At 53.0% G+C, this 18,781-nt stretch overlaps 9 protein-coding genes and 3 non-coding genes across 12 annotated transcripts; 7 read left to right on the top strand and 5 right to left on the bottom strand.

Moving 5' to 3' along the window:
• Positions 1-381: 381 nt before the first annotated feature.
• On the bottom strand, positions 382-958 carry SAICODRAFT_61416 (40S ribosomal protein S27; the record flags this gene model as incomplete). The annotated part of the gene is made up of 2 exons (XM_019169842.1): positions 382-498; positions 824-958. Coding segments are annotated over 2 exons (252 nt in total), but the record flags the coding sequence as incomplete, so codon positions are not given.
• Positions 959-1,443: 485 nt separating this feature from the next.
• Positions 1,444-2,400, bottom strand: SAICODRAFT_27497 (cysteine proteinase; the record flags this gene model as incomplete). Its single annotated transcript, XM_019167037.1, has 5 exons — positions 1,444-1,477; positions 1,529-1,669; positions 1,717-2,077; positions 2,127-2,190; positions 2,245-2,400. The coding sequence occupies 5 exons, from the start codon at positions 2,398-2,400 to the stop codon at positions 1,444-1,446; spliced, it is 756 nt and encodes a 251-aa protein (XP_019021655.1).
• A 648-nt stretch (positions 2,401-3,048) lies between these two features.
• SAICODRAFT_t157 lies at positions 3,049-3,120 on the top strand. Its single transcript has one exon. It is a non-coding gene; the product is annotated as a tRNA-Pro (tRNA).
• A 521-nt stretch (positions 3,121-3,641) lies between these two features.
• On the top strand, positions 3,642-3,713 carry SAICODRAFT_t158. Its single transcript has one exon. It is a non-coding gene; the product is annotated as a tRNA-Gly (tRNA).
• A 253-nt stretch (positions 3,714-3,966) lies between these two features.
• Positions 3,967-5,859, top strand: SAICODRAFT_9818 (phosphoserine phosphatase serb; the record flags this gene model as incomplete). The annotated part of the gene is made up of 2 exons (XM_019172147.1): positions 3,967-3,991; positions 4,043-5,859. 2 exons carry the CDS (start codon positions 3,967-3,969, stop codon positions 5,857-5,859), a joined length of 1,842 nt encoding a protein of 613 aa, XP_019021654.1.
• Positions 5,860-6,045: 186 nt separating this feature from the next.
• SAICODRAFT_27495 (ATP adenylyltransferase) lies at positions 6,046-7,081 on the bottom strand (the record flags this gene model as incomplete). Its single annotated transcript, XM_019167036.1, has 3 exons — positions 6,046-6,864; positions 6,921-6,982; positions 7,033-7,081. 3 exons carry the CDS (start codon positions 7,079-7,081, stop codon positions 6,046-6,048), a joined length of 930 nt encoding a protein of 309 aa, XP_019021653.1.
• A 237-nt stretch (positions 7,082-7,318) lies between these two features.
• Positions 7,319-8,420, top strand: SAICODRAFT_67642 (putative mitochondrial carrier protein PET8; the record flags this gene model as incomplete). Its single annotated transcript, XM_019170328.1, has 3 exons — positions 7,319-7,348; positions 7,403-7,559; positions 7,624-8,420. The coding sequence occupies 3 exons, from the start codon at positions 7,319-7,321 to the stop codon at positions 8,229-8,231; spliced, it is 795 nt and encodes a 264-aa protein (XP_019021652.1). The 3' UTR covers positions 8,232-8,420.
• Positions 8,421-8,777: 357 nt separating this feature from the next.
• On the bottom strand, positions 8,778-8,849 carry SAICODRAFT_t156. The gene has a single exon. It is a non-coding gene; the product is annotated as a tRNA-Gly (tRNA).
• Positions 8,850-11,050: 2,201 nt separating this feature from the next.
• On the top strand, positions 11,051-11,707 carry SAICODRAFT_31832 (uncharacterized protein). Its single transcript, XM_019168025.1, has one exon. It carries the CDS (start codon positions 11,059-11,061, stop codon positions 11,542-11,544), a length of 486 nt encoding a protein of 161 aa, XP_019021651.1. The 5' UTR covers positions 11,051-11,058; the 3' UTR covers positions 11,545-11,707.
• A 1,419-nt stretch (positions 11,708-13,126) lies between these two features.
• Positions 13,127-13,411, top strand: SAICODRAFT_49915 (RNA-binding domain-containing protein; the record flags this gene model as incomplete). The annotated part of the gene is made up of 1 exon (XM_019168988.1): positions 13,127-13,411. A coding segment is annotated over one exon (285 nt), but the record flags the coding sequence as incomplete, so codon positions are not given.
• Positions 13,412-15,137: 1,726 nt separating this feature from the next.
• Positions 15,138-16,688, top strand: SAICODRAFT_31831 (kinase-like protein). Its single transcript, XM_019168024.1, has one exon. It carries the CDS (start codon positions 15,156-15,158, stop codon positions 16,605-16,607), a length of 1,452 nt encoding a protein of 483 aa, XP_019021649.1. The 5' UTR covers positions 15,138-15,155; the 3' UTR covers positions 16,608-16,688.
• A 243-nt stretch (positions 16,689-16,931) lies between these two features.
• SAICODRAFT_73322 (bifunctional sulfate adenylyltransferase subunit 1/adenylylsulfate kinase protein-like protein) lies at positions 16,932-18,759 on the bottom strand (the record flags this gene model as incomplete). The annotated part of the gene is made up of 2 exons (XM_019170843.1): positions 18,726-18,759; positions 16,932-18,672 (listed from the first exon to the last, which is right to left on the bottom strand). The coding sequence occupies exon 2, from the start codon at positions 18,657-18,659 to the stop codon at positions 16,932-16,934; it is 1,728 nt and encodes a 575-aa protein (XP_019021648.1). The 5' UTR covers positions 18,660-18,672; positions 18,726-18,759.
• Between the last annotated feature and the right edge of the window lie 22 nt (positions 18,760-18,781).

Raw genomic sequence — 18,781 nt, 5'->3', positions numbered from 1 at the left:
GCCTGCTGTCGATGGACCCCGGGCAACGAAACAAATATACGGAACACGGAGAGATGGAGGGTGAGCTATTCGTGATAGCTGTTGGCTTCCATCACACATACGAGCAGAAAGGATGAGATTGGACAGGATAGGGACGGAGCAGATTTCCGGGCGACAGGATTTATCCATTTGCTGAAAACTAAATAAGAAATCAAACATCACCACCAAGATTGATCCTAACCAAAGACAAGAGACCTCGACACATGCGTAGTCAGCGCCATGCGGAAGCACACTCAAGTCCCATCAACAAACAGAAAACCACCCTGCCACACCGGACAGTTATGACTGACACTGCATCTCAACCACACCTAGCCAGGTAAACGTTCCCAATTAAGGAAACATTTACTGCTTGCGACGGAAAGAGCAGCCCTCGGTCAAGCGGCACTTACCACCAGTGGGCTGGCAGAGAACAGTGGCGCACGAACCGCAAAGGACAACGGTCTGGGCGTGGGAGAAGACCTAAAGGATTGGATTAGTATCGTTGCGAACCGAATCCATGAGCGGGCAGCTCGATGTAGACAGCAAGCGCAACGGGGTGGGAGTTGGACGAGTGGATGGACACAAGCTGGGCGGCTTAGGGAGTATCACCTCCCATAACAGCTGCGCACGCAGTGGTCATCGTCCGCTTTCGCAGACTACACTAATAACATCCTCGTAGTGGCTTTCCTCAAACCAATGAATCCATGCCCAACCATGCCCATCAACTCGTCCGAACCTCCACCTCCGCAACACCGCATATCCACACCGAAACCTCCAAACCTCAACGAATAAAGGGAATACGTACAGTGGTGATGTTGAAGCATCCGGGGCACTTGACGTCCATGAAGAAGGAGCGGGGGCCCTGGACAAGCTGCTTGAGCTTGTGCTGCTTGGCCTCGTGGGCGGGGGAGGGGTTAAGAAGGTCGATAGCGAGAACCTGAAGCACAATGTCAATTATTTAAATCTTTCGAAACTCTGGGTTGCTCGTCGTCGTCCGTCAACACTGTCCCATCGCCCGTCCGGTGTGCATGCAGTCGCCACCCGCACACCAAATCATCGATTCATCCATTCTGATGCCTAACTCCGAGCACACCGAGCAGACAGAGAAACAGCTCCTGACGACGACAACAACCTCATCAGGGAATCTCCGTACCATTTTGACTTATTGATTTCTTGTTGGCTAGGATGAGCGGCGCTGTCGTTCACTTATTTGAGATGCGGGAGTTTTCTGTGGGGACGCGCACGTGCATTAAACAAAGTTTAAAGTGGCAAATAAGAAGGACGAGGAAGAAGGGGCGACAAAAAGGATTGCGATCAAGGGGTGCATTCAACTGGCGCATGATATGGGCGTATGGAAGCGGTAAGGACAACTGCTGATAGGTTGTGCGATAGAAGTCACGCGGGGTGGATGCGGAGTGTGTCGTCTTATTCTGTGTATAGAATATCGTAATGTCCGGGTCTAGATACCGTCAGTATCACGATTTGCCTTTCAAACCGAAGGAGAATATACCTGTAGAGCAACCTCACCACCACACCGGAACCGTCGTTGCCTTCTGGACGGAACTCATGCACGAAGGGTTCGAGTCCCTCTCCTTGATCCAGATACACAACATCAACGCCAACACCCAGCACGCGGACAAGAGCGGCAATCCTTCACTTTGTTAGCATCACTCAAGTAGACAATGCGGCAAAACGTACATGATATGGTCGGCTTCCCTCCCAACAGCCTCCACATACTTCTCACAGAAAGTTCGGAGTGGTTCTTCCAAGAAAGCTTCATAATCCTCCGGATGCAATTTCATGAACGCACTTGCAAGAAATCTGAGGTGGACTACAACAGCGTTACTCTCCTCCGGCGTAGCCATACGTCGTTCTAGATCTTCTTCCACGGCGTGTGGGAGACTTTCTAAGATCTCGTAGGTCACATCGGCGAAATCCTCGTAGGCGATGGGCTCGAAACCAGCTGGGTCGAGAGTAGATTTGGTGATTGATTCGATACGTGAGAGTTCGTTATGAGATGGCCGAGTGAGTATGGACTCGAAGTAAGCCATGGCGAATGCTATGACTTGTTAATGACGTCCCGTGGCCTATGTAGGATGTATGCTTACCGCGGTAAAAGCAGTTTCCATCCCCACGAGTCTTGCGGTAGCTGCTATATTTCTGCGATAGCGCCTACACAGGTTCAGTTCAGCAACTGCCAGTTGGAGATAGGGCACTCCTACGCACCTCGACTTTCAATTGGTATATCAGGCTTGCACACTCAAACTCATCGGCCAGCGCCGAGATATGTTTCTTCTGTCCAACAAGAGGAACATTTTCGCCTTCCTTGTCAACGATGTCTTGCGTCAAAGCCAGGATCTGCTCGTCGGTAAGGTCGTCCATCGATATTGTATTGGTGGTGTACGGGATGTATGCGCGTATCCGCGGAGGTTGAGTGCGGTGGCCATGGAGTGATAGGCTTGCAGCGATATTAAGGGCAAACGGATAAAAGCATTTGCTGTGATGGATGGGCTGTGTTCATCGTTTCATATTACGAATTTACAGAGCTATAACTCCAAATCAAGCAGTTTTCGCCATGAACTTCGAAGGTTTCACCCCTACAAGCAGCTGGTGTGTGTCGTCGCTGCGGCACCGATGTCGGCCGATGTCCTTCTGAACTGTTTAAGGTGAAAAACAAAACTGTACCATACACCTCTACAACACGAATAGCCTGTGAAATTTGGCCGGGGCGGTATTGAAGGCCATTTGAAGTTCCGCTGCACAATGTCACAGCAATGGACGCTCATCATGATCATATGAGCTCGAGCTTGAGATTCATGACGGACCCAGTTTGTCGAATTGTAAACAAGAGACGTTCAGTACCTTGGCCGGTCAGTGCCGGTGTCAGTTTGGGCAAAATATTGGACGACAGTATACTTGTGGTTGCTTAGTGAAGCATTGAGCTTCTTTACCGTGTGACAGAAGATATCGTTGACATTGTTCAGGAAAACGGGTACATATTACAATTGTGCCATACCCCTTTCAGCACCGGCGACGATGGTGTAGTGGTATCATACCTGCTTTGGGTGCAGGTGGTCGTCAGTTCAATCCTGGCTCGTCGCCTTGCTTTTTTTACGTTTTTCATTCTTGAACCCCACTGTAATGCGGCGTGCACATACTTCAATCATGCTTCTCCACTTCATTCACCCGTGCACACCATCTTCATATTATTATCGATCATTTGACGGATATCTCACGCAATCTCACGCTTCTGTTATCGGAACGCAGGCTCATCCCAGGCGCGGGAACAAAAAGCCGCATAAGGCAAGTTGATTCAAACTCTGAATGTTCTTCATTTGAAGCACGTCCGCAGTTATGTAGTTATTATACGGCAGCAATACTGACCTGAAAGACGTCGTCCACGTTCATCATTCCCGTCGCGGTGCCCGTTCTGGTGGTGTAAAAGTGACAAACGCGCGTGCAAGGAAGTCGCCAATACCGAGAAACCACACTCGAGTTTCCCAAGCCCGACATGAAACCAAACGTTGCTAGGCGTGGGCAGCACAATTCACTTCCCGATGATTTTAGGAAGCTTTTTTCTTAGTGTGAATCAGTTTTGAATGCGCCCGGAACACTCACCTTCTGCGTCATTGGTGTAATGGTTAGCATTGAAGCCTTCCAAGCTTTAGTTCCTGGTTCGATTCCTGGATGACGCACTCGTTTTACTTTTTGCACCCTTTCACCCAGTAGTTGTGCATATTCAACTCACATTTGTTATCTCCGCACCCTTCGAAGATACACCTGCTCAATCCCTCCCAGGACCCCCACCTCAACAGCTGCATCCAACTGTGGGGCTCAGATTAAGGTTCTGTCTTTCTGCCTGAGGCTGCGGCGGTTGGCTTATGCAGGTGTGCCAGATCAGCGTCCGTGCAACCCAAGAAAAAAAAAAGTATACCTGGCCAGATTACCATGGTTCGTTTTGGAAAGCTGATCCGTGAGTTTTAACATTCAGTCTCGTCGATCGTCTTCGCTGACCGTGTCGCAGAGGAAAAGCGCAACGAGTTGCCTGAGGACCAGCAACTTGCGATCCTCGATTACAATGGCCTTACCGACTACATCCAGCGCGAGGTTCAGCAGCACTGTATCAGGACTATCGTTCCTGATTCCGATCCTTTCCCTCCAGCGATTTCTGCGCGCTTGAAGGCGTTGGATTATGCGAGCGGCAACTTCTTCGCCAAGCTTGATGAAGAAGCGAAACACCTGAACGAATACTTCAGTCACATTATCCAGAGCATTCAGTCCGAAATCGACAGCGCTCCTCTCGACGACAGCCTTTTCGATTTGGTGCAAAGGGTCACTAAGCTCGAGGAGTTGTTGTTGTTGAACTACACCGCCCTCGCCAAGATCCTCAAGAAGCACGATCGTGCGTCCGGTTTGCACATCTCCCCGGTCTACTTGCACCGCAGCTCAGCAATGTCCTTCTTGAAGTCCGAAGAACTTCAGAAGGCGAAGGAGGCACTTGCTGGCAAGCTCGCGGCGTCTGGTGACGTCGATGGTGCGGATCAGATCATGAGAGATGGCGCATCCTCTCCCGATGTGGAGCCCGCCTCCTTCAAGAACAGCTTGCCTGAAGGCTTCTTCAGTGGTCGGGCAAAGAAGCAGGATGTTCTCCTGCAGATGCGTGGTGACACAGACTTGAAGGCCGTTCAGGTGGTGGTCGACTGCCTCGCCGAGCATGACCTCGAAATCAGGGACTTCACCTTCTCTTGCATTGGCAAGGGTGTCGCCTTCGGTGCCATCGTCGCTCTTCGCTCGACTGATGTCCACGTCTTCAAGGATGTCGTCAGCGCCGCGGAAAAGAACAAGCTCTCCCTCTCCTTCGAGGTCCCCGCACAATCCGAAGAGAACATCCAGGCTGTCTCCGGAAGCCGCATCCACTTCACCGCCACCGTCCTCTCCACCCAAGGTCTTACCCCCAAATTCCTCCAGCAATGGACCACTCTCCTCAGGAAGTACAACGCTGTCATCAACGACATGACCCGACTTACTGAGGCGAACCTCGGTTGTATCGACTACAAGCTCTCCGTGAGCGCAGACTGTGACGTGGTCGCTCTCCGCGAAGAAATCTTTGCGCTTTCTCGTGAGAACGCAACCGATGTCGCTCTCCAAGTCAACGACGTTTTCCGCCGCAACAAGCGTCTCGTTGTTTTCGATATGGACTCTACCCTTATCCAGCAGGAGGTCATCGATGAGATCGCCCGTTATGCTGGTGTGATGGACCAGGTCGCTGCTATCACCGAGTCCGCGATGAACGGTGAGATCGATTTCACGGAATCCTTGAAGCGTCGTGTCGCCCTCCTCAAGGGTTTGCCCGTCTCTGTCTTCGAGGCTGTCCGCCAACGTATCACCTTCACTCCCGGTGCTCATGCCCTCTGCCGCGCCCTCAAGCGTCTCGGCTTCAAGCTCGCTGTCATCTCGGGTGGATTCATCCCCCTTGCCAAATACGTCAAGCACGAACTCGGCCTCGACTACGCCTTCGCCAATCAACTCGCCGTCTCAAACGATGGTCTTACTCTCACCGGTGAAACATTCGGCGCGATCGTTAACGGTGAGCGCAAGGCAGAGTTGTTGGAGGTTATCGCGCAGGCCGAGGGCGTAGAGTTGGAACAGACAGTCGCTGTCGGAGACGGTGCGAATGATTTGTGGATGTTGGCGAAGGCTGGGTTGGGTGTTGCGTTTAATGCGAAGCCGAGGGTGCAGCAGATGGCGCCGGCGAGGATTAACGAGAAGAGCTTGCAGACGATTTTGTATTTGCTTGGGTACAGCGACTCCGAGCAGGCCGAGGTTCTGTCTCGACCATAAACTGCTGTTATGTGGAAGAATTAACGATGGATGAGGATGAGAGTGCGTGAAAAAGGTAGATGGGAACCAGGGGCATGGCCATGGCATGGGAATAGAGCTATTTATTGTGCGTGTGCGTGGATTCGTTCGTTATACCAGTTTTTTGTGTAAGTTATGTGCTGCTATTTTGTCTCTGGTCTTTCTCTTTCAAGACGCGAGCGCCCCGCCATCGGGGGCAGCGGACTGATCCTCATTTCCCTGTCCCTTATCAACACCAACCTTTGCCAAAATATTGCTAGGACCTTCCTTCTTGACCTTCTCCATCTCCACCTCGCTCTTGACGAGCAGCATACCAACCATCGCAGTCGAGTTAAAACTTAATCCATCCCAACCCTCGTTTACCCGTGGTGCCATGAACATCCAGTCACGAGTCATGCAGACATTGTAGGAGATAGTCTTGCAATCGGCCATGCGACATGCCTGAATCGTCGGCGAGAGGAGGTGGACGTAAATCTCTGCAAGATCATCAGGTGTCGGGTTCCGTGGGATAGGAAGGATGAAGTGCTCGAAGGAGATAGCGTCATGCTGTAACAGCTGCCCAAGCCCTGGACCATTCGAAGACTGCGCCCTCACGATATCGTCCGGGAAGGGGGTGAACTCATCCGCAGATGGCAGAGGGATGAATTGGACGTGCTTGTGTCCTTGACTCGCTCCCGAGGCTGGACCGCAATTGTAGAACGCCATGTGCTTACTCCTCAGACCCTCGAAGCACTTCCAGATTGCCTCGAGGTCAGCGGGGTTCAGAGGTTTTGTTTGGTCTTCGTATGCTTTGGTGATTAACAGGAAATGTCTTGGAACAATGCAGAACTTGTTGAGGACAACGGTGTGCTTCGGTTCCATCTCCTGTACAAAAAGAGCGGGGTTTGGTGGGAGGAAGGGGTTGAAGGGCTTTCCATCGGTCTTCTCCTTGTCGATATCCTTCTTTTCTGGCTTCGTTGCCAGGCCGGGTGCACAGCGGATGGAGTACTGTATCAGAGCATGTCAGTATTGTCAGAGCGACGTGCGTGACTCGCTTGCAATACCTTCACACGGTTCTCCTCGACAACACCGACACTAGACTCAGTGAAGACGAGCTCTCCAGAAGCTGCCACACATTGATTAGTCCGAGCCTGGCCCGTTGAACGCCGAACTTACCCAGGGCTTCATCGTACTTGGCCTTAACAAGATCCTCGAGTGTAGACATTGGCTGTGAAGTATTGAGAGATCGCAAGTGAGGAACTGGGTGACGGCAGTTTAAATAGAGAGAAGGAGCTGCTGTTCGAGAGGTTCTGTAAACGATGTGGAAATATCTTTGCATTCACCGTCAACTTTTTACGACCTCGACCCGAGATGCAGCACGATGCACGCGACGCAACCGTGCGTACGAAAAGTACGAGTCGTACGTGAACCCTGCGAAAAGCAAAAACAGAACCCGTTCAGCATGCCTTCGACATTCGCTACATCCCTGCTGGTAGGTGGAGCTTGACCTATCTGTCTTTCAATGGTCGTTAATTGATACCTACAGGCAGGCGCAGCGGCTGGAACCGCCGTCGATCTCTCTCTCTTCCCCCTCGACACCCTCAAGACCCGTCTCCAAGCAAAAGGAGGATTCTTCGCCAACGGAGGATGGAGCGGAGTCTACAAGGGCATTGGAAGTGTCGTAGCCGGTAGCGCACCATCTGGTACGCTCATCCTTGATCCGGCATGACTACTTCTTCTGATCTTGATCTGACTCGTCCCGAACAGCCGCTCTCTTCTTCGTCACATACGAGGAATCAAAGAAGATTTTTACACCAATATTCACATCCTACCCAGCAATCGCACACATGATCTCCGCCTCCATCGCCGAGACAGCAGCTTGCGCCGTCCGTGTCCCAACAGAGATCATCAAACAGCGTGCACAAGCATCGCAATTCGCTTCCTCCCTCGAGGCTCTCCGCGCGGTTCTCGCCAGCCCAGAAGGAGTGTTTGGATTATACAGAGGATGGGGATCGACGTTGTTCCGTGAGATTCCATTCACGATTATTCAGTTTCCGATATATGAAGCCGCGAAGTCATGGAGAGCGAAAGCGACGAATCGGGAGAAGGTCAGTCCTGGTGAGGCTGCGGTGATTGGAAGTATGGCGGGTGGGTTTGCGGCGGCGTGTACTACACCGTTTGATGTTATTAAGACACGTCTTATGTTGGCGAAAGAGAAGCATGGGATTTTTGAGATGGCCGGGAAGATCATGAAGGAGGAAGGGCCTAAAGCATTCTTGAAGGGGATCGGACCGAGAGTTACCTGGATCAGTATTGGTGGATCTATTTTCTTGGGCGTGTACGAGGCGGTAAAGGATGCACTCTCGACAGCATAGATTATATAGCATAGTAGACAAACACGATCATATTAAATCCACCCCCGAACGACCCCAGATGCAGGTAACGCAACTCCGCATGAAAAAAACCTGTATGTGAACCCCATGGGAAGCAAAAGAAAACCAATGCCAGTACCGCTTCGCCCTTTTATGCTTCTTGGGAATGCGATACCTTGCTCCGCCGTATCCCGTTCGTAGCAGGTCTCACTGCCTTAAATGACTGGCAACCATCCTCAAGCGGAGTATAGCAGCTTGCCTGGAGAAATATGTTTGCATTGCAGTTTCGTGTAGATATTCAAAGTGTTCATGATCGTGCCGTTCCTGTGGTGGGCGTGCTGCGATTTGCAAACGACCGACTCTCTCCTGGGTCATTGCGGTATTCTCAGCGGCGTACAGCTGAGGTAGGGAGCCACCACCAATGAAGTCTCGTGATGATGGAGACATGAATCAATCTAGTAATTGTCAGAGTCAGTCCGCTGCTCGTCGGTGCACGTCTCGGGGTCTGAGCGTGAGATCATAGAAAAGCTGGAGCGAAGCAAAACAACATGCGTCATCCAGGAATCGAACCAGGAACTAAAGCTTGGAAGGCTTCAATGCTAACCATTACACCAATGACGCAGAACTTACGTTGTTTTTGACTCATCACTGTCAATTATATCAGAATCAACCGGCTCATCATTGACTTACCATTTATCCGAATATCTGCCGTATGTTCCCTAAAGAATCATCCGACAAACCCCTGCGGACGGGCCGTTAGCTGTCAGAAGCGGCCGCCCTTCTCACCGGCCGTTCGAATTGACCGGACCGCGCTGGTATCATGAACTCTTCTCCGAAGGTACTGGCAAAGAACAGTCAACTGCGGTACACTCCGATTTCTGCTGAGTGTACCATCGTTCTTCACAATCATGATACTCGGCGTGTCTCATCTAGAGCCGTAACACTCGGACTGCGACTGAGGTAATATACGATATAGTCCAGCAATATCCGGATCCCCAACCAACTGCAAATGGGTCTGAGGCCGGAAGCTTTTTCGAGGGATACAAGTGTAACGCTTGTGAACGAGTACCTCATATTGCAGCTGTTAGCTGTCGTTGATAAGGCCGGAAAACAGGAGGAAAAATGTGACACTCAAATCTACACCGCGGGGACCGGATGAATGCCAGCAATATCGAACCTCCTCGGCAAACTTTAATATATTGACAGACTCGGCAAGGGGGTGGGATAGCCGGTAAAATTGCCTCGAGTACCTAGATGGATGATTGATGGCCAGCGGGCCATGGTTCGGTGTTGTCTCATACCTCAGATTTCCATTCTTCGAAAGTACGGGAGAAGGCGATTGCTGATCTCCCAAGGTTCCAAGGCTTGTCAGCTGGTCCATCATTCTTTCGAAAGGGTAGCAGTCCCGGTGCCGGTGTAAGGAAGTCTGGTTGCTTGCTTGCTTGCCGTTGCTGCCAGCTGCCTGCTGCCATATCACGGGAGCGGTTCACGTCCGGAGATATCTCGCTAACCTTACTCCTTCCCCCATTGCAAGTGAACCGGTCAACCAGCTGCAATTCCAATTGCCAGACATCACTCGCCAATTCCAGTTGAACCTTGGTGCAATTGGGTTCACACAATCGCTGGTTCACTACGGGTGATCGACTGTCACACCACACCATAAACCTCAAACAGCCCATATTTTGACTTCGCAACTTTTTTTTGGCCAAAAAGGCAGCAGGTGTTAGCGATGCAAGAGCCTTCGCCAAGCTCAAGGTCCTCGATGCAATATGCATATTCAACGACTCCTTCTCAGCAACAGCGTCAGTCGGTGAACCATGGCCAAGCCAACCCCGATTACTCGCAAGACCCAATACCAGTACCTGTACCGCGACACCAGCACCAGTTACAAGGCTACTCCGACGACCATGGCTCACCTACCAACCAGCCTGATGCCGTTCCGTCCCAATCGTCCAGTCTCGCTTCGCAGGGCTTAGGATACGGGTTCGATGGTCCAACTACACATCCTGCTGGCATGGAGAATCCTTTTCAGAGAACTCCGCAGGAGCAGACGTATACATGGGCAACGACCACCTTTCCGCAGACACAAACACGCATGCGGAGCGTGACGAGTCCTGTCTCGATGGATTCTTTTGCAGCGTACCAACCAACTGCACTCGACGCTAGCGCTGTCAACCAAATGGAGACCCCGACGTCCGGATCCTCTCACCTGCGGAACACCTCCGACAACTCGCTCTCCCGTCCCGGTCTACGACGATACGTCTCCGGTCCCAACACCGTCCAATCGCTTGGTCGTCATTCCAGTCAAGCTGCCGAAATGCGTCTACAGCCATTCACGATGACACCTACACGACCGACCGCAATGGAGCTATTCCAGTCTCCGGGGATGAGTTTCGCGTCTAGCTCGAAGCATAGCGGGGAGCGGACACCGGAGACGCCGAGTCCAAGGAGGTTGAAAAGAGTCAAGTCAACGCCATACCTCGCCCTATCACCAGACTCCCCCCTCGCTCGCTCCTCCGAAACCGCCGACCTCTCCCCCCAAGAAGAAGAAGCACCCTCACCAACCCCAACCTTCACCAACCCGACCGACATCGCCCCCGAAATCAAACGTGCCCGCGCAGTCTCCGAACACCGCCGCCGCATGGACCTCAAATCCTCCTTCGAGCGTCTCCGCCAAATCCTACAAATCCCACAACCGCGGATGGGGAAGAGGGATATTGTGGAGTATGCGTGTAAGGAGTTTGAGAAGATGAATGAGAGGCAGAGGGAGTTGGTTGAGGAAGTGGAGGGGTTGAGGGGGGAGAATGAGGTCTTGAGGGGGAGTGTTGGAATGTGGCAGCAGATGCGGATGAACCAGGGAAGTGGACTTGCGGGAGCAGGTCTGGCGGGGGTAGGAAGAGGCCTAGGAGGAGCAGGCCAAGGAGGCGATGAGAGTATGACTCCGCCGGGTGTGATTCGACCGCCGGAGACGGGAGCGGAGACGGGAATGTTGGGGAGCTATCCGCCGCCACAGACAATCACTGCTTCTTTACGTGCTCAACAGGCTCAACATGCTCAACATGCCCAAGTCGCAGATTGGGTCCATCAGCAATTGCCTCGGCAGAATCAGATGCAGCAGGGAAGTGAGATACAAGTGCTAGCGTCGCCGACTGGTCATGTACCGGTCACACTCTACAGACGGCAGCAGCAGCAGGAGGCTATGGTGGGAACGACGGCACAGTGGAATTCGCCTCCGTATGTCAGGCCGGCGGCGGGTACGACGGCATTGGGGATGGCTAGGGGTAACAGCGGAGAAAATACGGAGAAGGAGGAATAGTATTACTAAGAGTTGTGGTTTTTTGGGTGGTGATTTGCATTGCAAAGTACACGTCGCTATAACTAATTGGGTTGCATCTTAGCTTGGGTCGCAAGACATCCATATGGAAGTTATGAAAAAAGAGCATCTATACAAAAGCTTTTGGTCTTTTTTTCGTTAGGACAATGTATTCGCATTTTCGCCTGTACCTATCCTTATTTTTGATCGACTCGCATCCGTCACGCCCTCGATACACCGCAGGGCTCGGGCCGCAATGTAGTAGAATACGAGGGTAAGGAAGTCTCAAGGTTCAGTCAATCTCGCAAGGACATGCTCAGAGATGTCAGGCTACAAAGTAAATCTACGTTACACCGATGCCCAACAACTTCGATGGATAGAAGACAGACACAGATGGGAAGAGACGGAACAGCGGGGCAAACTGTTCCATCACACGTAAACGCGCTAGCGCCAAACCTTGATTCGAACAACCTCTGGCTTCGTTGGAACGTTCACTCAGGGTATTCTGCTGGTTTGTAAGAGTCTTTTTGTCGATATCAACATCCCATCCAAAACCTACACCTACCCCTACAAGTTAATCGAACGTTAACGGACGGGGAGATCGCGCTCCACTCTTCATATCTCGAACATCACACCAAGCCCAACACGCTCCCCATCGCATCAGCAGTCTACACACAGACCTCCTAACCAACATCCATCAAATTCGTAACGGCACACAGGCCGCTTTTGACGTCGTGTTGTCTCTTCGGCATCGTCCATGTCCCACCTACCTGCAACCGAACCTCGAATTCGATAACACAACCTTGCTCAACTTACCCCTCCCAACCCATTTGAACGGAGCTCAGCAGACTCAGATGTTTGAGACCATGCAACTTTCACGTTCAGGGGGTGATTACCTCAGCTCTTTCGTTTGCATTCGAAACTGCTGAGGTTGAACCTTGGTCTTGGTTTAAAAGGCCGTCCATCTCCCACCCCCCGGACACTCCTCACGACGTTACGCTTTCAGCCACTCGTCATCACTCTCTGGTAGGTGAGCTTTCTTGGCAGATACACTTTGCACAACAACTGTCAGCTACAGCTATACACGAGGTACCTGTCATACTCTCTCCCTTTCCACTCGTTATCCCTGCTAACATATTATTGCAGAAAGACAACAGCAATGAACCCCCAAACAGCAACCCCCATCGTCCCCGCCCTCCCCCGTGGCCGTTCACGCGGTCCCTCGTCCTCCTCAACCTCCTCCGACGTCTCCACCCCCGACGACGTTTTCCTCACTCCTATCAAGCACCATGGCGGCAATATCCCCGACACCCCGCCCACCACCGTCGGACAAACCCACAAGAAGTCATCCTCGTTGGCGAATGTGTTGAGGACTCCGAGTTCGCCAACGCCGAGTCCGAAGAGGAGGACGACGGTGCATGAGACGGATGAGGTGTTGCCGCCTGTGTTTGCTTTGAACACATCCGGTAGCGAGAAGGATGATGTTGTCAACAAGGACCTCGACAGTGAGGGAGAAATTACATCCGACGGCGAACTCCTCGACGCCAAATACCAAATCCCCGCCACCCGCACAGCTCAATCCCCTCCCAAGAGTGACCGCCCGAAACCCTCCGCCTGCCTTTTCGTTGCATCCCTCGCTGCCTCCCGCACAGACGAACAACTCCTCGCCTCCGTCTCCGCCCACTTCGCAAAATGGGGTCCCCCCCTCCACGTCAAAGTCCTCAAAGACCCCCTCCAGCGCCCTTACGCCTTCGTCCAGTTCTCAAACGACGAAGAAGCTACTCGCGCCATGACAGAAGCCCACAACACCGTCGTCGATGGTCGCCATATCCGCGTCGAGAAAGCGAGGGTGAACCGTACCATTTGGATCACGAGGCAGAACTTAAGGGGCGTTGGAGATGGTGAGGTTAGGGGATTGCTTGAGCCGTTTGGTGAGTTGGAGGAGGTTGTTGCGCCGCCTACTGTTGGACGTAATGTCCGCAGGGGGTGTTTTGCGAGGTTTGTGTATCGTGAGGATGCTATCTCCGCATACACAAATCTTCGCCGCTCGAATGCTTGGATGGTTGAGTGGGCCCAGAACTTGGATCAGGATATGATTGAGAAGGTTCGTAACGTGCCTATTGACACCAAGGGGATTTACATTGGTGGCTTGCCTCCGTCGACGGTGACGAAGGATGCGGTTCTTGCAAGGTTTGGACAGTATGGCAAGATCATCGATTGCAATGTCGTTACTTCCTCCAACAAGACTGGCGGTGGTACGAAGGCTTTCGCGTTTGTGCAGTACGAAACGGATGAGGATGCTGCCGCGGCTGTGAAGAAGGAGAACCGTGCCACGCTCATGGACTCCATCATCCGTGTCCAACATCGCGAACTCCATGACCGTGTCGTGAGGAACGCACTCGCCTACACTCCCCGCCCTGCTCCTCCTCCCATTCCCGGACTCAACGGCTACAGGATGGGTCGTGCCGCTTCCCTCCCCGGCACCCTCGCCCCCACATTCTTCCAAGGTCCTCAAGGCCCGGCCGGAGTTCCCATGTATGGTGACTTCTTTGCTGCCATGGCTGCTTATGCCGCCGCTGCCCAGGCTACCGCGATGTCTATGTCCATGTCGCAGCAATCTGCCGGAACCCCGCCCATGTCTATCCCGGGCCATGGTATGCCGGGTGGGAGACCCATGGAGCACACTCGTTCCTTCGATATGGATGCTGGCCCGATGTTTCATCCGCACGGACATCACTTGAACCATGGCAACATGTTCGGTGCGCCGGGTGATGCGTCCGCCAACAGTCCCGTCGAGTTGCCACACTTTATCTGGCCCGGACCTGGGACGCCTGGAGGACCTGGTCACGCTGTTCCGATGGGTCCGGGGATGAACCACGGACATGGTGGTATGGGACCGGGTGCTGGCCATGGTCATGGAGATGGACTTGCGCAGTTGAGTAATCAGGCTGTTCCAGAGCCTCAGGCTGGGAAGCTGCCGAACTTGAAGTTTGATACTGCGCTTGGGAGGTTCGTTGTTGTCAATGAAGGTGCGCATGCTGGGAGGGTCTGAAGTTGACATCGATGTCGACGTCGCTGGAAGCATATGCTGGGTTTAGGTCATGTTTGCGAAGGTTTGAATCATTATATCGAGTGAGCGTGGAGGAGAAGCTCAAGGGATAGCATATCGGTTTGTCTTTCTTTTCTTTCTTTTACTATTGCTACGCGGTTTCTTCTGATTTCCCAGGCTTCGTTGACTTGTCTACCGTGTATTGCTGGTTAATGCCGAGACTTGATCGAGCTTGCTATTGAATACTCTTGTTGAATACTATACCGTTCCTTCAAATATATCCAGGTAAAAGACTCTCGAAGAGAGTTCGCACGTTCCGTGACTTTCGGCTGGGGGTTGACTGATCTCTGTGGCTTAACCGACGTCCGAGATCCCTGAAGCCCGGAATCTCCCCAGACGATACATATACGACCAAGAGCACCACCATAGCCAGCATCCGTTGAGCGGACGATACGATACGATAAACTCTCTCTTCAAGGTACTGCGACCGCTCTCACGTAGGCGTTTGCCCTGTCCACAGCAGATCAACGCGATCATGGCGACCGTTCACACCAAATCCCCGCGGATGCGACCGACGATCCCTAAGTCACCACTCCTTCGCCCGTCAAATTCTGCACCACCAAGACTCCTCCGTCGCTCATCTAGTCATGGTTCCTCAGGTTCCGATGAGGGCGAAGTCGATGAGACGGTTCCAGAATGCGACATCACCTTGGATAATGAAGCAGCTCCATACGAGTTCTCTTTTGCAGTGCTGTCAATCCTCCACAAACTACAGGTTCCTATATGGAGACATCTACCGCATTCGGCGGCGAAGAGCACCACTTGTACACGTATTTCGGGAGCACTAACGAACGCGGTGTACCTCGTCAAACCACCAGACAACCCGGTCCTTCCGGATCACGCTTTCAACCCGCCGCCCAAGCTTTTGCTCCGTGTCTATGGCCCGAGAGTGGCTCATCTTATCGATCGACCGGCTGAGCTTGGAATGGTTGCTAGATTAAGCAGGCAGCGCATCGGTCCCAGATTACTGGGTATCTTCGCCAACGGCCGCTTCGAGCAGTGGCTCGAAAGTGAACCCTTAACCAAGGAAAGTATGAGAGAACCTACAACTTCAGAGTGGATCGCGCGCCGTATGAAGGAGTTACACGAAGGCATCAGTCTTGAGCAAGAAGAGAAGGCAGGTGGAGCAGCAGTCTGGAAGAATTGGGATAAATGGCTCGCAAAGGCATACGAAGTCATCGCTCAACGCCGCGCATCATCATGCCCCCACATTACCGGCCGCTCCGGTCTTGCCATCGGCACGAAATGGGAAGAGTTTGTGGATGCCGTCGCAAAGTACCGTGAATGGCTCTACTCCACATCAACCGACCAGACCCTCGTCTTCGCCCACAACGACACGCAGTACGGTAACCTCCTCCGACTTGCACGTCCACCATCAAGCGCCCTCAAACCCTCCCGTGCACACCGCCAACTTGTCGTAATCGATTTCGAATATTCCGGACCAAGTCCACGGGCATACGACGTCGCTAACCACTTCTGCGAATGGATGGCCGACTACCACTGTTCAACCCCCCACTTCATGGACGAGAAACGGTATCCGACGGCGGAGGAGCAAGCGAGGTTCTACAAAGCCTATGCGGAACACATGGCAACCACACCCAGGCTCTCCGAGTTCTCACTCGATGGACCGGTCGACACGACCTCCAAAAACACCATCATCGAAACCCAAATCGAAAAACTGGAACGCGAAGTCAAGGTATGGCGTGCTGCATCACACGCGCAGTGGGCGATATGGGGTGTCATCCAGGCTGTGACCGAGACACCTGCTATTTCGTCTGATCCTGCACACCCTGAAGATGGAGAGTGGAATGATGTGCATGAGGTTGCAGAGGAGGAAGAGTTTGATTACTTGGCGTATGCTGATCAGAGAATGAGATTGTTTTGGGGTGATATGGTGGAGCTAGGATTAGCGGAAGGAGGCTCTTATCCATGGGAGGTCAAGAAGATTATGGATTAACTGCTAGCACGGGAGACGACCGCGTAGGCTTGCTTTAATGCAGAGATCCAGGTGGTTACGATAGCCTATTATAGCATAGACAGAATGAATAACTCACCTCTACTTCAAGTCATCTATGCATGGGCGTAACAGTACCACGATGGTACGCATGACAAGGGACAAGCACAATAACGTACAAATGAGAATACTCTTTCTTCACCTATCTAAACACAACATGCCAAACAAAATTTGCCTTCCAAAATCGAAACTCCTTTTTTACCGTTCTTCTTTGCACAAACCATCCCTTTCCTGCTTCATCTATCTTTCCTTCTCAATGCAACTCATTTAAAGAGCAAGGAGACCGTCAGACTCCAACAACAACAAAATCTGGTGAACAGCAGAGTGAACATCCAGCTTGCTCATGTCAACAACCAACTGAGCATCAGCAGGGGCCTCGTAAGCCTGGTCAACACCAGTGAAACCCTTAATCTCTCCAGCGCGAGCACGCTTGTACAAACCACGACGGTCAGTCTTCTCACAGTACTCGAGAGGAGTAGCAACGTGGATCAAATAGAAAGAACCAGAAGCCTCGACGGTAGCGCGAGCAGTCTTGCGGGAGTCGTCGAAGGGAGCGGTGGGGGAGGCGACGACAGCGGCACCGGCGCGGGTAAGCTCGGAAGCGACGAACGCGATACGCTGGACGTTCTTGTAGCGGTCCTCACGGGAGAAACCGAGTTCGGCAGAGAGCTCGTGACGGACGGTCTCACCCAGGAGAAGGGTGACGGAACGACCGGCCTGCTGGTTAAGGGAGACCTGGAGGGCACGAGCGATGGTGTCCTTGCCAGAGTTGTGGTGTCCGGTCAACATGATGGTAAAACCCTGCTGGTTGCGGGGAGGGTGGGACTCGCGGAGCACGCGGACAACCTCGGGGTAGGAGAACCACTCGGGGATGGGAAGACCGTTACGGAGACGGCGACGGAGCTCAGTACCGGAGATATCGAGGGTCTGCACACCGGCGGGAACCTGGTCCTTGGGCATGTACTCATCCTTCTCGGGAAGGTAAGTCATCTGCAAGAAAGGAACGACCTCAATACCGAGCTCGTCACGGTATTTCTCGACGAGGTCCTGGGCGTCGTAAGGACCGTAGAAGTCCTGACCCTGGGAGTTCTTACCGGGACCGGCGTGGTCACGACCGACGATGAAGTGGGTGGCACCGTAGTTCTTACGGATGATGGCGTGCCAGACAGCCTCACGGGGACCAGCCATACGCATAGCGAGGGGGAGGAGGGCAAGAACGGCCATGCCGTTAGGGTAACGGGGCATGAGGGCCTTGTAGACACGGACACGGGTGTAGTGGTCAATGTCTCCAGGCTTGGTAAGACCGACGACGGGGTGGATGAGGACGTTAGCCTGGCGCTGACGGGCGGCACGGACGGTAAGCTCACGGTGAGCACGGTGCATGGGGTTACGGGTCTGGAAAGCGACCACGCGCTGCCAGTGGAGCTTGGCGAAGTGAGCGCGGAGCTCGGCGGGGGTGTAACGGGACTCGACGTAGTCGTGGTGGGAGGGGGGGTTAACGGCCTGGACCTTTCCACCGACGTAGAACTCGCCGGTGGAGTTGTGGAGGTAGGTAACGGCGGGGTGAGCAAAGTCGTTGGCACCGAAAACCTTGACGGCCTCGTTCTCCTTGTTGGGCTTGTAGATGTCGTCGATGGTCAAGATGGCCAAAGGAGCATCATCACGAAGATCGCGGAGGGTAACGCGCTTGCCGGGAGCGAGCTGGAGCTGGTCAATCTGGGCCTGGGAAACGTCGAGGGTAATGGGCATGGAGAAAAGGGTACCGTCAGCCAAACGGAGGTTCTCGACGACACCATCGTAGTCGGCCTGGTTCATGAAACCCTCGAGAGGAGAGAAACCACCGCAGATGATCAACTCCAAATCACAGAGCTGACGCTCGGTGAGGATGATGTCGGGAAGGGAAGCAGACTCCTCGGTGAGCTGGGCGCGGATGGGAGCATCGCGAGCGACGAGGTCCTTGAGGACGTTGTTGGGGCCGTGAGGAGGGTTAGACATCTTTGATCTGTATCTGTAGCGAGTCAGCGGGGGATCGCGGAGGATCTTAAATAGAGAAGGACGTACACGGAGGATGTGCGAAGCTGAGGTAAATCAATCAATCTCCGTTTCTTCTCGAGGAA

Source organism: Saitoella complicata (assembly GCF_001661265.1).
Source record: "Saitoella complicata NRRL Y-17804 unplaced genomic scaffold SAICOscaffold_25, whole genome shotgun sequence".
Lineage (NCBI taxonomy): Eukaryota > Fungi > Ascomycota > Saitoellomycetes > Saitoellales > Saitoellaceae > Saitoella > Saitoella complicata.
This window is presented reverse-complemented; position numbering and strand designations above follow the sequence as displayed.